The 18,884-nt window shown below is 35.4% G+C and overlaps 2 protein-coding genes across 4 annotated transcripts; one reads left to right on the top strand and one right to left on the bottom strand.

Moving 5' to 3' along the window:
- Positions 1–716: 716 nt before the first annotated feature.
- On the bottom strand, positions 717–11,188 carry LOC125649295 (rRNA-processing protein FCF1 homolog). Of its 3 annotated transcripts, none has more exons than XM_048876730.2 (8): positions 10,860–11,188; positions 4,493–4,566; positions 4,309–4,383; positions 3,577–3,725; positions 3,395–3,467; positions 3,196–3,283; positions 1,526–1,620; positions 717–856 (listed from the first exon to the last, which is right to left on the bottom strand). In XM_048876730.2, the coding sequence occupies exons 1-8, from the start codon at positions 10,929–10,931 to the stop codon at positions 808–810; spliced, it is 675 nt and encodes a 224-aa protein (XP_048732687.2). In that variant the 5' UTR covers positions 10,932–11,188; the 3' UTR covers positions 717–807. The 3 variants fall into 3 exon arrangements, with proteins under 3 accessions (XP_048732687.2, XP_048732689.1, XP_048732688.1); XM_048876732.2 differs by lacking the exon at positions 10,860–11,188 and adding an exon at positions 8,057–8,173; XM_048876731.1 differs by lacking the exon at positions 10,860–11,188 and adding an exon at positions 6,042–6,065.
- Positions 11,189–17,596: 6,408 nt separating this feature from the next.
- On the top strand, positions 17,597–18,526 carry LOC130054942 (uncharacterized). The gene is made up of 2 exons (XM_056166059.1): positions 17,597–18,060; positions 18,229–18,526. Exons 1-2 carry the CDS (start codon positions 17,597–17,599, stop codon positions 18,524–18,526), a joined length of 762 nt encoding a protein of 253 aa, XP_056022034.1.
- The last annotated feature ends 358 nt before the right edge of the window (positions 18,527–18,884 follow it).

Below are 18,884 nucleotides of genomic sequence, written 5' to 3'. Positions count from 1 at the left end.
ATACATGCCAACTTTTGAAAATCTCCATGGGGTATTTCGCGCGCGACGACCTTTTTTCTAAGCTCTAAATTCGTGACATTTTGCCATGAAAATAAATATTTGTCTTTTCAAATAAAATATTAATCTAATGATTGTACATATATTATATATTAAACCAATATCAAGTGTGTTTGACCATTAACTTTAACAAAACTAAAAAAAACAAACGTATGTACAATAATATTTTAAAATTGAAAACTTTCAATTTTACCTTATTTAGTTAACTAATCCAGTTTTAGAAGAAAGTAATTTGGAAAAAAATTTTAAAACCCCTGCTAGACAGATAAGTAGTCGACATGTTAACCTATTGAGATACCCTGCTAGGCAAATGTACACATTGCTGATATTTACATTTTTTATGCATGTTTCAAAAGAAAGTCAGCCATTATGATGTGTTATTCCTCCTATGATATACCAGATTTATATACATCACAAGTTACTACTGGACATGGTGACAGTACACATTGAACAACTGTTACAGGAGATGGCACTGACCAGAAGATCCGTGCTACAAATTTTATGTGATTGTCCTGTTGCCTTATTTATTCATATTGAACTGATTTAATACACAATAAATATTATTGACCTATCCCAAATTAATTATACATGATTTAGATTCAGTCTCAAACAATGAAAATATACACAACCCACATAGGTGTTAATGTATATGAAAGTGGTGAAAATTTTTCATTTTTATTTAAAATCAAATGAAAACAACAATAATTCTACAACAATCGCGATCTTTTCATCCTCCTTTACTTTCTTTAATCACGTTTTGGGGGCTCCAAAAGCATCTGGCATTCTCTCTATGGAGTATCTGTAATAGAAGACATAAACATTCACAAGTTTTAAAATCACCTTTATTGTACATTGTCTAATGATTTTGTTTTTAAAAAATATGTCTTCCATGCCAGTATAGATATGAAAAATCTAAAAGTCCATTGTTTTCGCAATTAATCTTTTACATTTGGAGCATGTCACTTTAACAGCCTTCTTTCACAATAAGTGACAAAATCTTGCTCGAAATACTGCAACCAAAATCTTTATTTGGTTGTATCTCAATACTGTAAAGGTGGTTATTTACGCTGGGGGTTAAGTACGTGTTTTTCAACGTCCAACATTAAGCATGGGGGAAAATGCGTGGTAACTGAATATAATGTATACATTTATATAATTTATATCAACTATTTATAAGTATACATATGGGGGACATTTACGCTCTTATTACGAGACCACGTATCTAGTGTAAATTTTCCCCACGCGCATCATGGAATATGCCAGCAGAGCAATTGCTATTCATAATGCCACGTTCACTGAATAATGTTGTTTATTTCTTAAATAACAGGGTAACAGAATATAACATAATTAAAAGACCATCCCTGTAATATATCGCTGTAGCACAGTAACACTAGTAAGCAGCAAAACAAAGATTGGCATTTTCAACATTAAATGGATTTTTGAGAGTATTCTGAATTAAGATACAAACCTGCGCTGTTGTAAGTACATAATAGGTACGCCTGGAATCTTACGTATTCTTCTCCGCAAGTCTTTATCACATGTGGCAACGATGTAACATTTGTGCTGAAACAGTCATATAAATGTACATGTGTTTTGCACATTTCTAAGTTCCTTATTAGAAAGTCATTGTTACCATTTTTTCATATGATAAACATATAACTGAAGGTTTAAATAATAATTACATGCATAATGACGATAAATATAAACTCATATAAAAACATGTATGTAATCGAGAGGTAAATGAAATAATCAAGAGCAATACAAAATATGCTCATAATTTTATACTTCTTTACTTATTTATTAGCAAGTATTCTGAAAATATTGCTCGGCAATACATAGTTCCCTACTGATAGAAAAATCTTTTTACAAGGATAGAATGCAAACTTCCTGGTTGATTTGTAAAAAAAAAAAAAAAAAAATCAATCTAAAAATATCAGTCAAAATCTCCAGGTGCAAATATTTTCTAAGTCCAAGGGCCATAACTTGGCAAAACAGACATGGACCGGAACAAATTCGAACTTGACCTGTTAAATGTCAGACATAAAACAGAGGGACATAGTTGTGGCACTCTAAATTTGTGTTTGATTTCACTTGAGACTTTCTATGTTATGCTGTTAGCTTGTACAGTCAAGCCTTCACAGCTCAGGTTTTAAAGCTAAAAGTCTGAACAACTGAAATCAACAAAAAGATCTTAAAAGGGCCACAACTCTAAAAATATCAGACCAAATTCCTCACAAACTTAATCTTGTTCTGTATTTCATCATTTATGAAATAGTGAGTATCAAAACCAAACATCAAAGAATAAGAAAATAAGATGTGTTTGTGAAACACAAATGCCCCCGATAATGGCCAATATTCCAAAGATGACCAAGGTCACAAGGGCAAATATCTTGGTACCAGTAGAAAGATCTTGTCAAAAGAAATGCTCATGTATAAAATGAAAGCTCTAATATTTACCATTTAGAAGTTATGACCAATGTAAAAAAAATCAAAAGTAAGTTAAATGTCAAGGTCAAAAGGTTTAATACCAACGGAAAGGTCTTGTCACAAGGAACACTCATGTGAAATATCAAAGCTCTATCACTTATTGTTCAAAAGTTATTAGCAAGGTTAAAGTTTTCAAAAAGTAGGTCAAACTCCAGGGTCAAGGTCACATGGTCAAAAATGTTGGTACCCACAGAAAGGTCTTGTCACAAGGAACACTCATGTGAAATATCAAAGCTCTATCACTTACTGTTCAAAAGTTATTAGCAAGGTTAAAGTTTTCAAAAAGTAGGTCAAACTCAAAGGTCAAGTTCACGGGGTCACAAATGTTGGTACCCACGGAAAGGTCTTGTCACAAGGAACACTCATGTGAAATATCAATGCTCTATCACTTACTGTTCAAAAGTTATTAGCAAGGTTAAAGTTTCAGACAGAATGACAGAATTACAGAATGACAGACAGGACAAAAACAATATGCCCCCTGATCTTCGATCTCGGGGGCATAAAAATCCAAACAGCAGACTGTCTACAAATGGCCAGCAAGGCAAAGAGATAGTCGGACATTTATTGTCATATCAAATATAAAAATACAACAGAATTTTCTTTGTCAAATCTAGCACCTCTTGATGCTTGGTGTAAAATGCTCTCATTTACCTGTGTAATTCTTTGTACAATGCAGTCATCAGCATAGGTCCCTTTATGTAAACAGGGCAACCTTTTAAATCTCGGATCTCTTGCTATCCTAAAGTTTTGAAAATAAATCAGTAATAAAACAAAATAAAAGTCTAAATTTTTAAAAATGATGCAGAGAATTTGACTAACAAACTTCTCCTTGCAAACAGAAACAACCTACCTCAGTGCTACTCTGTACTTGGACCCCAACTTCTCCAATTCCCCCATAACACAGTCAGTGATATAAGGTATACCTTAAAAACATTCTTTCTTCAATTACAAATGAATGCTTGATATGTCATTCATCTTTTTTTTTTTTTAAATCTACTAATACATGTCTGCATTGGCTTGCGATTCACTCACATTTAGCATAAAGGCAATCCATCATAGACTGTATCACTTCCAGTTTATTTTTGATAGAAAAGTTGATGAAGTTGGTGTCTACAATGATGTGGTATGGAGGTCCAAGCTGGGTGTTGTATTTGAAAAACATGGCTGAAGAAGCTTGAGGTCTGAAAAAGAAGTACAAACACATAATCTACTAGTACAAGAAAATTATAATGATTGAAAGCATGTGTACCTAGTTTGATGACCTTAGCCTAATAAGAACTGTTTATATCTAATCCACAATGTGACAGACAGATGTGCAGAGAGACGAACATCTATGATAGAGAATTTGTGTATTGGGTTTGATTATCCGTACTGTTTCTATCTTGTTTTGTGTCTATAAAAAAAACTCTTGTACTGTACGTATGACCTTGACAGAAGTCCTTGAAAAACAAAAGCCTGTTTCCTCTAATCATGGGTAGCATGGTACCAAGTTTAATGACCCTAGCCTTACATGTATAAGCACCAACTTCATCTGATCAACAAGGTGCAGACGAACGCACTATGCCACACCATACATTTGTAATACAACCTCTCTATGATCAATGTATATGGTAAAGATAACAATCTGCCCCCAATCTCGAAAAAGAATTTCAAAATACAGTCATCATAATCAGTTACTTTATTTTACAACTTATTGCTTCCATGGAATACAATCATACTTTCAAAATACTTACAGATTTCATTCTGTGATATTCTAATACTTACAGATTTCTTTCTGTGATATTCTGTGAGTTAGGCTTCTTTGATTTCCTTTTCTTTTTCTGTCGCTCTTGGTATTTTCTATGCAAGACATCGAAAATATTTTCTTTCAGTTTAACTCTCAAAAAATGTGTTCATAGAATTTTTCAGATCTACTGAAAACTGGCTATTCCAGGACATGTGTACTTACATACGTGAATCTTTCAAGTTTATCATTCGTTTCATTGCCGAGTATGTCTTTGCTGCTTTAGTTTTGCCTTTCCCCTGCAAGATTTAAATTCAAATAACAGTAAATTTTGCACTATTCAATATACTGTAGTATAGTAGTATACTATTCAGCTGCCCATTAAAAGCAATTCTAAATTAAATAGGTCCAGCATATCTTGATTTGCTATTTATATAGTTTTAAAAAGTTTAATCACCTTATTTACTTGTTAATTATTACAATATATACATTTACTGATGTTTTCTGAGTGATCATTTTTAATGAAAACCATGACATGAAAGTGACCTTCCACTTAATATACAAACTCTAAATTAGAAATGTTATATTACAAAACATAAATCAATGACTTACATGAACATCTAGTTTGTTTGTATCATGAGATGGGTGAATATGAAAACAATGTACACAGGGGTATTTCCATAAATAGCTGAAGGATTATACAAATTACCACATAATGGCATGCTAATATTGTTTTCAACTTTCTTAAACCTTCATAATACAACCAAACCATACATTTTTTCCTTGAAATAATTAGCTTGCCATGCCACATGTCTGGAAAGGCCCTAGCTGGTGTTGGTGTCATACTTTTTCGTTTGAATCAAGGGGAGTAAAGCTTTGATATTTCATATATCAATTCCTCATGACCAGGCCTTTCATTTGGTACAAGAACTTTTTACCTAGTGACCTTGACCTGGGACTTTGACCTACTTTTCAAAAACTTGGCTGTATCTTTTGAACCAAGAGGGATAGGGTTAGTAGAGTCACCCTTCCCCCACAAGCTATATTGTCTTCTGACAACTCTTTTTTAAATATGCATTTTATTCAGACTATCCAAAATACTGCATTTTAATGATGGACTGCAATATTATCTTTCACTATTGAAAAAAACCCATTTCAAATTCAAAAGTAATTTTCATATAAATACATTGAGAGATGTTTATAAACTTTTACAGGCACTCTACAAATTGGACAATTTCAATTTGATATTAATTACTGCTTGACTACAATGTTTAACTCAATCTATAAATCAAAAGAAGATGGGTTAACAAGCAATCTGATTAAAATGAGCTCCTCGATCCGCTTCTTTACTTTTTTTGTTATCGCTACACAAGCCTCGTGTAGGACATTAAAATTGAGGAGGTGGATAGAAAAGACAAAAATAAATTAACACTCAAAACGAGTTTGAATTCATCAATTACATGTATAATATCTTTACACAGAAGCTGCTTTTCATTTTCCTCACCAACTGTAGGTGCACTCTATCCTTCATGTACTTCGACATTCAAAGTAGCATTAAATGCACCCCTACACCTACACACAGGAGCTCTTATAACAAAACTTGCATATTGCAAATTTGGTTTATACCTCTTCAAGTCAGTTTTCAAGATGTGACAATTAAATGCTTCAGCTTTGGATGTAAATTTATTTTGAATTGTTTGATTAAGCTATAATAGATAGCTTAATCAACATTGTGCTGAACCTAGAAATCTAACACAAATCAAACAATATTCACCTTCTTCATGTTTGAGGCAATCTATCATAGTATTGATGATTACTTGCCATGCACATTGAGGACGAGATTTGTTGCAAGTGATGAAGACATGAAAAAGTTATTGAAAAGGAACAGTGTTTCAACTCAGTTCAGTGGGAAACAAGAAATTTAATACAATGATTATGTTTTTTAATTAATATTTCAGATAACAAAATTTTTCAAAACTGTAAAAATTCCTGAAGAACATACATGTACATGTATATATACAATGTAGTTGTGTTGAATGTTAGATATATGGCCTTCCCACTACAAGTAACAGCAAAGCTCTGTACTGTTGCTCCATATGTCCCAAGTTTGATCCTCAGCCAAGGCAAATACTGGCTCTTTATCCATGTTACATTTGGTGCCCACACTGGTAAAACGGAATCAGAGTACTTTCTGGCGAGTGAAAGTGATTGCCCTCTGAAATTTTCCCCACTGGCACTAGTATTCTGGTGGGTGAGAGCGACTGCCCTCTGACATTCCCCCCACTTTCACTGGTACTCTGGGAAAGTCAGGATGCCTTTAACTCTGCTGAGGGACAATGTGGTAGTGCTAGATACAATATGGAACTTTCAGGATATGCTGGAACAACAGGTTTTTTATATCTGCTGGTCCCATAGGCAAAACCAGTAGTTGTGAAAGTGATTAAACGTTTGAATCTGCATATTCAAATGAGTAAATTCAAGCACTTTTCTGACTTGGGATCGAGTACCAAATATTGAAAACAAATGAATAGACATTGCAATTGCGAAATTAGACACTTTCCTTTTCATACTTTCCGGATCGTATTGAAATCGTAAGCAGGTATGGATGGAAGCCGCTAATGATAAAGCTTTTGTTTCGTGAATTTGACTTTGTTATGTAGACAAATGCATCATTTGTTCAGACCAGTAAATTTCATCAATTCACCAGTCTGCTTGACTAGTAAAATTATTTTTATTTAAAAAACTCTGGAACAACCAATTAGAATTGACATTTATACCCTGCGGTCAAATGATAGTTATCAATTGTAGGACAAAGTTGACATTGATTTTGTTAGCAGAGGGTCCCTAAAAAGCTGTGCGCAGTCCTAAAAAGAGGAAGAACCCTGACAATTCCAGTCCCTATTGGTGCTCAGTACCTGGGTGTAAAGCAGAAGAAAGTTCTCTGTTTCTTATCCATGTTGGCATAATCGTCTTTCATTTCTACATTATCGAGATTTATTTCCCTCGTCAACTTGCACAATGTAATCAAATGCATTTTCTTGTAAATGGTTGTATAGATTCCTTTCTTGGAAAGATAGCATTTTAATGCAGGAACTTGATCACAATTGAAGTATTCTACATTACAACTTAGTTGTTATTGTAATTCAAAAGTGGCATATGCCTCACAATTATATGTACATTCAACGTGCAATAAAAGTAAGAGTGGATCCGTATCTTGAAAGTCCCATAACACAATCACCTTCCTACTAGGCCTGGCTAGTGGGTTAACCCTTTAATTCAACAGGTAGAGAACTGAACAGTTTAGATCAAAATACCTGAGGCTGACATTTATAAGTATCAAAATCAACCAAAGCTTGGGGAAACGTCAGATATTTCAGGCTATGGACAGTTTTACTAGAGGTCCCTTGGTTTCATCCCCAGCAGAGCCCAGTACTGTTTCTGTTACAAAGTTACGAACTAAACGAAAGCCATTCCACCAGTGACCACAGCTGACACTATGTCTATGGACCATATAGTGTGAGGGTCCTAGCTGACACAAGGTTTTTCATGTTTGTCACAGCAATGTTTTGTTAGTTTATAAAATAATGTTTAACAAAAGAAGTCACCAGTTTAGAAGTAAACGTGAAATACACGAAGTGATTAAACCAGCTTTTTCATTTTTTATTTTACGTTTACCATTAACTGACGACTCCTGTGATCACGGATCCCTCGAGGGACAAAAATTCTTCAGTAGTGCAGAATATTTAACTAATTGACTCTGAGTATTATGTACATTTTTCATTTACTTACCATTTCTAAAACTGAGTAGTGAATGAATAATAACGTGCTAACAACCGGAAATGGTGTAAATTTACGGTCATACTAATGACAGAAAAAATACGGTTCGTCGAATTACCCAAAACGGACCTAAATGGAAGTCAAATGTACCCAGATGGAAATCTAAATATGTATTATATAGATTAATAATGAAATGGAAATCTAAAATTTATATGTATTACAAAGATTAATAATGAGCTTACAAATGGAAATGAATAACTATGATTTGATCTATGAATTTTTAGCTCTTCTGAGCCGAAGGCTCAAAGAGCTAATCATATGGCCATATGTTTGGCGTGCGGTGTGCGTCAACTTTTTGGGAAAAGGGCTATATCTTAAGAACCCCTCGGCCAATTTTTGTCAACTTTGTCACAGGATATCCTTGGCCCAAGGGCTTTCATTTGTACTAAAACTAGGGTTGTGACCATTTAACAAGGGGAGATGATTAGGAAAATGCAAACAAAAGTAGTGGTTGCTAAAATAAATCTTCTTCTCAAGAACCACTGGGCAAATTATCACCAAACTTATGCATAAGGATGAGGATAGATTGTAGATTAAAAAAATTGTTCAAGGCATCATCCTGGGGCAAAGGTTGTGGTCTCAAGGTCACTTCAAATTTGACCTTAAATTTTGTTTTGTTAAAACTTTGATATTTTGCTTAGTATAAGGACTAGGATCATCAAATTTTGTCAGTTGATGCATCTTAGGACCTGGTATCATGTTGTCTCAAAAGTAGGTCATGGTGACCTACTTTTTTAATTTCGCAGGTAATTATTATTAAATGGATTTTGATGCATATCTTGGACACTTTTGAGCCTATGATCATCAAAAGTTGTCAGTTGATGGATCATGGGACCTTGAACTGCGTCATGTGAAAAATATGTCACCATAACTTACTTTCTGAATTTTATGGCTAATCATTTATGAATACATTTTAGGTTGTTATTTCAAATACCGAGAGGTTTAGAATCAACAAACCTTGTAAGTTGATGCGTCTAGAGGCCTCGAAACATATTTATAAAAAAAAAAAAGTAGGTCACAGTGACCTACTTTTTGAATTTTGCAGACATTCAAATTTCACATTTTCAATTTTAGATGCATATTTTGGACATTATGAAAGCTAGGATCATCAAACTTTGTCAGTTGATGCATCTTGAGTTTTCATAGTTTGTTGACCAAAAAGTAGGTAACCGTGACCTACTTTTGGAATTTGACGGCTATATTTTAATATTTCAGATACTATTTGACTTGCAATTATCAAACTTTGTCAGTTGATGCATGTTGAGTCTCCAGAGTGTATTGACTAAAAAGTAGGTCACCGTGACCTATTTTTGGATTTTGACGGCTATATTTGAATATTTCAGATACTATTTGACTTACAATCATCAAACTTTGTCATTTGATGGGTCTTGAGTCTTCAGAGTGTGTCGACCAAAAAGTAGGTCACTGTGACCTTCTTTTGAAATTTGACATTTATATCTGAATATTTCAGATACTATTTGACTTCAATTATCAAACTTTGTCAGTTGATGCATCTTGAGTCTTTGGAGTGTGTCGACCAAAACGTAGGTCACTGTGGCCTTCTTTTGGAATTTGACGGCTATATTTGAATACTATTTGACTTGACAGTTGATGCATCTTGGGTCGTCAGTGTATCGACCAAAAGTAGGTCACCGTGATCTACTTTTGGACAGTTACATTTAAATTTTCAGGTACTATTTGACTTAACGTCATCAAACTTAAGCTTTGTTAATTGATGATTGTTGGTTAGTGAGAATTTTTGCCTGTTCTACAATGTATCAGAAGAGCGATTCTAGGCCCATGGGCCTCTTTTTATTAATTATATTTGTATTTGAACATTTCATAATATTAAATAAAAAAGATATTGTATTTCATATCAAAGTGCATAGATGAAAGGTGAAAATAATGAACAGTGATCAATCTCATAAGTCCTAAAATCAATACAAAATAGATAGTTGGGCAAACACGGACCCCTGGATACACCAGAGGTGGGATCAGGTGCCTAGGAGGAGTAAGTATCCCTTGTCGACCGGTCACACCCGCCGTGAGCCCTATATCCTGATCAGGTAAACGGAGTTATCCGTAGTCAAAATCAGTGTGCCAATAACGGCCTAACAATCGCTATGAAACATGTCAGACAGCATAGGTTGTATTGACGAACTAGATCGTTATAACGGTCATAGAATTTGCGAAATGCTGACTTCAATCGAGACTGTTGAAACCCCTGTACCATCAACATGTTTGTCAGTAGTTTGCCTCGGTTTAAAAACTGACGATACAAGCTCTTGCATATCGAATCAGTTGAGAGATTTATACCCCATATGCAGGTGATACTGTAGCTGCAATAATGTAGCCCTATCCAATTTTTTTTATTCTGACGTTTTCGGGATAGGGCTACAATTCCATAGGATCTCCGTAATGGTGCAAAATAATTTTATGAATAACAGATAATAAACTCTGTGTATTAGTCCCAAATGTTGTTTACACCAAAAGGAGTACCAACTTTGTGCTCGGGTATGTCTAATAAAGGTGTTTTTCATTAAATACAATGTACAGCATGCAAAATTCTTCGTCTGCTCCGCCATGCTTGTTATCACGAGATCTCGTAGGTGGATCAAATGAAAAACCTAAACATTGACAATCAGCGCGAAAATGCAGTTACTCGAGCCACTTCGACAAAGAAAGGAAAATCATATTGTTGCAGAAAGAATTTACACTCTGCTGTTCGGTTTTTAACTTGATATTAAATTCAAACCTTTTCAATACCGACGAAATAGCTTTCGCCTCCATACTTGTCCATTGATGTAAATACTACCTTATATGGCATATGCAAATGACTTGACAATCGGAAGTTGAAACTTCAGTACATCAAACATGGCGCACAAATATGAATCGAGAAATTGGAATTTATCGAAATTGTTGAAAACGGTAGAATAGAGCCTCACAAATCTTAAGTTGCAGGTTGTAAATTTATATATTGACTAAGAAACATAGAATATCATTTTATTTACGTAAAGAAAGTCAGGAAATGTTTAGAATGAGCGCAAATGTTGCGGGAGTGAATCACTCCCGCATTTGCACCATTACGGAGATCCTAAGGAGTTGTAGCCCTCTCCCTAAAAAAAAAAAAAAAAAAAAAAAAGCAGAGAGGGCTACATTATTGCAGCTAGTGATACTGGAATGCTACATAAATATGGAAAGTTGACGATGGAGAAGCTGAAATCATCCCATTTGTCATACAGTTGAGTTGTCACTTTGCCGTTAATGTCTACTTTCAATAAAATATATAAGTATGAAGCAGAAGTGGACGACTCTGTGGTGTCTTTTTATTTCGAGCTCACAAGGATATCGAATCGACATATGAATGAAAGGTATTATTGTTAATAGACAAAACGTCGTCGATATATCTTTAGAAATGTCGAAATGAAGGCCACAGCAGATATGATATATAAAAATAAATTGTGTACAATATATGTGAAATTTATTGCATTCTATATCAAAATGTATAGATATGATACATAAAAATAAATTGTGTACAATATATGTGAAAATTGTATTCCATATCAAAGTGTATATATATGATATATAAAAATAAATTGTGTACAATATATGTGTTATTGTAGTTTCTCTAATTTTTGTATCAAATAGAATCGCCGCGTATTTGAATCGCCTTGACCCCAGAAGCTCTGCGGTAAATGGTGCAAAATCCTGTGCGTATTCTGAGCATTTCCTGGCACTTCTTTTTTACTTTCAAATTGTCTATTTCTTGAACGAAAAGTTTATGTTACATATATACTTTTTCCTATCATTTTGACTCAAGACTCGTTAAAATTGAATAACTCTTAAAATTTTTGGTCCACAAAAAAAAGGGGGGGGGGGTCCGAACCCCCCGGACCTCCCCTCTGGATCCGCCCTTAAAAGTAAGACAAAGCAAGCCAGGCGATGAAAACCAATTGTGACTTTTTACCGATTTGTGACAAAAACACCAATAATGACATGTACCGATCTGAGACTTAAGAACCACCAACCGATCTGTGAATTTAAATTACATATAGGCCTATGTGTCTGTTTATTTTAAAAGGATTTGTTAGATTGTATATAAGGGAACTGAGTCTGGGCCCTGGTAGGGCGTCGTGTTTGACACGATAAGAACAGTTCGCCAAATACAATCTGATCCCCAAGTTTGATACTATGCAAAGATTATTCATGCGTTCAAAATACAAAGGAAAGAAAACGACGATCTATTATCGTAGGTTTCTGCACTATCAATTAAATTTTACAAGTTTTACGATAATATAATTAAGCTAATAATAAAGTTAAACTATCATAATGCTTAGTGCATTAACTGTGTATGAAAGTTCAAGACTCTTGTAATTCCGCTGTTAAGTGCACACTGACACTGTGATCATGATAAATATTGTCATGTGGCATATATCGTCCTCGGCGACATACATATGCACATACTCTCACGGTACATATTGTCCGTTGGTGCATATACTACACAGAGGTGGATCCGGGGGAGGGGGGGGGGTGTCCGGAACCCCTCTCCCATTCTTGCGGACCAAAAAGTTTAAGACTTATTCAATTTTAACGAGTCTTTGAGTCAAAATGATATGAAAAGCGAATACACATGTACTTTTAATTAAAATTGCATCTGACATTCAAATTTATCAACACCAGTATATCATTTAATTCTAGGATAAAGATATATATTTACGATATTTTCGTTAGATACAAATATCACTTAAGAATTCTTAAAAAGTATATGAAACATAAAAGATTTGTTTAAGAAGTAAACAATTTCAAAGTGGAAAAGAAGTGCCATGAAATGCTCGGAATGCAGGTTTTTGCACCATTTACCCTAGAGCTTCTGGGGGCCCAGACTATTGGGAGTAACTTTTAAATCAGCTTTTTAAAAACAATTATTATCATTTCATTGCGAAAATAAGGTATGAGTATGGCGATTAGATTGATTAGAACTTTGGAAACAAGTAATAAATAACTGAGCATTTTCATATATAAAAACTGCATGTACCGTGATGCAAAAAATATGTCCTGTCTCGGCGCATATCATTGTCGACGACAACATGTAGCATAGGCGGATCCAGGAATTTGTGAAAGGGGGAGAGGTCTAGCATTTGATCTTTTACGTACTTTTCCCAACCTCCACCCCTATCCCATTCATACCTTTTGCTGGTGTGCATAACATCTTAGGGAAATCTTGAGACAGTTTTTAGTGTCATATAAAAAAATTAATTCACCTCCTGCTATCTCGTAATTACGAGATAATTATCTCGTAGTTATGAGATAATTATCTCGAAATTACCAGAAAAGATGTCGTTTATTACGAGAAAAGATCTCGTCATTACGAGATAATTACCTCAAAATTACGAGAAAAGTCTCGCAATTACGAGATGATTATCACGAAATTACGAGAAAATATATAAGTATTAGTCTCATGATATTTAGAGCATGCCAAGTAGACCATTAGAATTTTTGGAACGGTAACTTACAGAGTGAAAATTTATTCATGTATTCAAAATACAAAGGAAAGAAAACGACGAATTATTATCGTAAATTTCTGCACTATCAATTAAATTTTACAAGTTTTACGATAATATAAGCTAATAATAAAGTTAAACTATCATAATCCTTAGTGTAACTGTGTATGAAAGTTCAAGACTCTTGTAATTCCGCTGTTAAGTGCACACTGTGATGATATATACACATACATGTATTCTCATGTGTCACATATCGTCCTCGGAGACCATATGCACGTACCCTCACGGTACATATTGTCCGTTGGTGCATATACTACACAGGAGTGGATCCAGAGGGGGGGGGGGGGCAGGGGTACTGAACCCAACCCCCCTTTTGTGGACCACAAAGTTTAAGAGTTATTCAATTTTAACGAGTCTTTGAGTCAAAATGATATGAAAAGCGAATACACATGTACTTTTAATTAAAATTGCCTCTGACATTCAAATTTATCAACACCAGTATATCATTTAATTCTAGGATAAAGATATAAATTTACGATATTTTCGTTAGATACAAGTATCACTTAAGAATTCTTAAAAAGTATATGAAACATAAAAGATTTGTTTAAGAAGTAAACAATTTCAAAGTGGAAAAGAAGTGCCATGAAATGCTCGGAATGCAGGTTTTTGCACCATTTACCCTAGAGCTTCTGGGGGCCCAGACTATTGGGAGTAACCTTTAAATCAGCTTTTTAAAAACAATTATTATCATTTCATTGCGAAAATAAGGTATGAGTATGGCGATTAGAATGATTAGAACTTTAGAAACGAGTAATAAATTCATAACTGAGCATTTTCATGCATAAAAACTGTCTCAAGATCTCCCTAAGATGTTATGCACACCAGCAAAAGGTGTGAATGGGATAGGGGTGGAAGTTGGGAAAAGTACGTAGAAGATCAAGTTCTACTATCCCCCCTTTCACAAATTCCTGGACCCGCCTGCCTATGCTACATGTTGTCGTCGACGATGATACGTGCCGAGATAAGGCTTTTTTTTTTTTTTTGGCATCACGGTACATACTGTCGTCGGAGACAATGGATCATTGGAATATAATGTCGCCGGCCGCGATAGATGGGAAGAGGGGGGGGGGGTGAGATAACTATGGGTATCTCTGTAGAGAATATTTAGCTGTGGTTAGATGCTGAATTGTTTAATGCGAATAAATATTTCGAATTTTGTGCGATTCCAATACCATTTACAATGGAGGCCGTGATCGCCTTTTTGTTAATCTCATTAGATGATTACGTGTTTGACGTGTTTCCTTTTATATATTGATAAATTTTAATTTAAATATGTATTTATAATATGAAAATATCATTATTTTAACAATAAGTTTCATTCCTATTCGAGATATGTGGATCAGCACCTGATGCTACATGTCATGTACATCTAATAATGGTGAGGGTTTGTGTCAGTACATACACATGTATTGCAGTTATCACATAACAACTCTACATGTATCTACACAGGTTTCACAACCTTTGCAAACCTCCGTAATAAAACAAGAATAAACACCTGTTGATCTGACAATTTTTTTTTTTTATTTTTTTTTTTGAAAACACAAAAATAGACGTAGAGTGTGTAAATAATTCGGCTCTAATGATATTAGTCTTTGATTACTGTATAACCCGAAGATAGAAAAAAATTCCACAAGAAATGTGCGTAAACATATGCATTTCATATTTCTAAAAGTGTGATTATGACCGGAACGTAAATTATAACCCGGAACGAAAATTATGGTATTTGGAAAGGGTAAAGTGCTTGAAGGAAACAAAAGTTGTTTGCTGATATTCTCATTTGAAATTTATTTTGTAAATGCTGATAATAAGCATTTTTGCAAAGGTTACGGATACTATGACAAGTGTTTCTTTCTATGAAATAAAGATTCAGAACTGTTTTACATAAACTTTAATTTTTTAAAGGTTTTTTTAACCAGGCATATCCTGTGTTAAACATAGGATTCAGAATCCTATTCCTTCTGTTATAAGTAAAGTATGTTTCATAATGGATATAAAACTCACTTTATTTTAGTTTAAATCAGATACATATACCACAATGATTACCAATTAACGCATCGGTACTAGAGGCCAACTATTTCTTAAAGACATAATTGGTCTAACGCGTCTTCCGTGGCTTTCGCATAAAGTCATGGACGTGCGAGCTTGGTGTCAACACCACGTTAAACACTTTCGGCCATAAACACATCTGCATACACAACTATCCTTCTGGTTTCGTTCAATAGATCAGGAAGTTTAGGCGATTATTTAAATTATCTAGACAAATTAAGCATAGGGCTGGTGGGTTTCTGCACTGGATCCAGTAGAGGGCTCCACTCCGAACCTCCTTTGCCACATTCTCAACACAGTCTTTAAGAACAACCGTCTCCCCGATTTTACTGACGGGAATCCGATGATCGATTAACCACAGATGAAGAATTGTAATATCTTTGTTCAAGAAGCCGTTCCATCGATTATACTGTGGGGATCCGTCGGCGATCGACTCGAGGAAGAGGAGGTGGACCCATTCACCACTCTGGAGGACCCAACCATCCCTGGATCTTCAAGAAGATCCGCCCCTGTTTCCAGGAGATCAGAGGGTCGACCACCAACGTCACCTTGCCGCAACCAACCAAATGTAGCAGGGCCCCTTCTGGGTAGTCTGTACTATAAATCACCACCATCGTCGTTGTAGTCTACACACACCGTGATGAAGAGAACATCACAAAGAAGAGAAAACTCAACAACGGTAAGGTATTGACGTGGTTGAATAAGTCTTCCCTATACAAAGTCAGTGTGTTGGTGAATCATCTCAGGGTAGTAAAATGCGTCTAGTGTGGCTAAGATCAAAATTGTAAATCTAATGCTGCCGCTGGCTAGCCTACTTGTAGGTGAAAAGGAAAGTAAAATGCGTAAATATTTCTTTGCCAGTATAGAGCCTCTACACTACCAAGACTCCTTCAATGCCTCCCCGTGGCAACGCACGTCAACTGGGATCAAGTATCACAGGCTGAATTGTAGGGGATCTCGGAGCAGCAAGGGCCCCATAGATGCAGTGTGTAGGCCCACCGGTGTGTGGACATGTCCTAGCACTCATCAACCTTGCCCCAACCATGGGCAAATGGTCGGCCAGGTGAGTGTCGTCAACTTTGGCAAGTAACTCATCTAGGAGAAGGAAACTCTGATATAAAACCTGGGTAGAATGGATTCATTAGCTGAGGTAGGCAACCATTCTAGAGGAAGGTAACATTGAATACAAATCCCTGGCCCAACAGGTTGGAGGTTGAGCAAGGGGGTAATCTCTCCTTATCGTAAAAAATATTGATTACGGAAACAAGGACTAGAAATAATTCAACTTTTCTCCAGACTTCAGGATACCAGCAGAATCCTGCATGTATGAATGCTTCTAGTGAAATCCAACAGGAAGCTAGCAGCATGAAGAGTATACTGAATACGAGAACCAAGCTAAGAGTAGGCTTCTGGAATGTCCGTACACTGTATGAGACCGGAAAGCAGGCTCAAGTCTTAAGAGAGATGAAAGAGAACAGGCTGCACATTATAGGTGTAAGTGAGTGCAGATGGACATATTTTGGAAAGAATACAACAAGTACAGGAGAAACAATAGTATTATCAGGGAGAAAAGATGGAGGAGTAGCAATCATTTTATCTAAATCAGCTGCTAAGTCATTAATAGAATACCATCCAGTTAATGAAAGAATAATAAGAGCAAGACTAAACACCAAGCCAGTCAAAACATTCATAATACAGGTCTATTCTCCAACAAATGATGCAGAAAGTGATGTTAAACAAGATTTTTATGAAGCACTTCAAGCTGAAATAGAAAAGATTCCTAAACATGATTTGACAATAGTTATGTGAGACCTCAATGCAAAAGTAGGAAACAAAAACACAGGATTCGAGCTAGCGAGTGATTGGCAAATATGGATGTGGCGTCATGAATGAAAACGGAGAGCAGTTTGTAGAATTTTGTGGAAACAATACCATTGTCATCGGTGGAACACTCTTTCCACATAAAGATATTCACAAACTAACATGGGTATCACCTGGAGGACGAGATAAGAATCAGATTGACCACATCGCAATTAACGGTAAATGGACGAGGTCACTCCAAGATGTGAGAGTGAGACGAGGAGCTGACGTAGGGAGTGACCACCACCTAGTCACTGCTAACATCAAGTTGAAATCGAAGAAAATAGCGCTAAAGTCAAATATTAAAAAGTACGACACAGGGAAGCTTAGTGACAACAAAATCAAACAAGACTTCAGAATAGAGCTAAGAAACAAATTCCACGTATTACAAAACAGCAACATAGAAAATGAAAACCAAATAGACGAACATTGGAACAGGGTGAGAGATACCTTCAGCAAAACAAGCGAAAACGTATTGGGCTTCAGAAGGCAAGTTCATAAAGAATGAATTACATCAGAAACGTGGAAGCTAATAGATAAGAGAAAAGACCTTAAGAAGAAGCTATGTAACACACACTCTGAGAGAATAAAAGATAAAGTTGCAGAACAATATAGCAACAACAATAGAGAAGTTAAAAAAGCGACAAAAAAGGATAGACGAAATTTTATAGAAGGAATGGCAAAGGAAGCTGAGAAAGCTGCCTCCGAGCAGAGAATGGGAGATCTTTACCAGATAATCAAAAAACTATGTGGGAAAAGAAGAAACGCAAACATGACAGTACGAGACAAACAAGGAGCACTGATAACATCAGAAAGACAGCAATATGAGAGGTGGAAAGAACATTTTGAAGAGATTCTTAATAGACTAGAACCCACTGTATTAGCAGAAATCCAAGACGCAGAAGATGACTTAGTAATAAACATTAAGGAACCGTCAAAAATAGAGATTTTATGAAAACAATTACTACACTAAAAAATAACAAAGCATCTGGAAACGATCAGCTACCAGCAGAAATATTTAAAGCTGATCCCACACTAGCAGCAGCTATACTCCACCCACTTTTCTGCAAGATCTGGAACGAAAACATCATACCAAATACATGGGCTGAAGGGAACATTATTATACTGCCAAAGAAAGGAAATCTAACCAACTGCAATAACTGGAGAGGTATCACCTTACTTTCCATACCTAGCAAAGTTTTTAGTAAAATTATAATTGATAGAATAAAGACAGCAGTAGATAGCAAACTGCGAGACGAACAGGCAGGCTTTAGAAAAGGAAAGAGCTGTTGTGACCAGGTGTTCACACTCAG

The sequence above is a fragment of the Ostrea edulis genome, chromosome 5, assembly GCF_947568905.1.
Source record: "Ostrea edulis chromosome 5, xbOstEdul1.1, whole genome shotgun sequence".
Taxonomy (NCBI): Eukaryota; Metazoa; Mollusca; class Bivalvia; order Ostreida; family Ostreidae; genus Ostrea; species Ostrea edulis.
The sequence above is the reverse complement of the archived record's forward strand: the minus strand, read 5'-3'. Positions and strand labels throughout refer to the sequence as shown.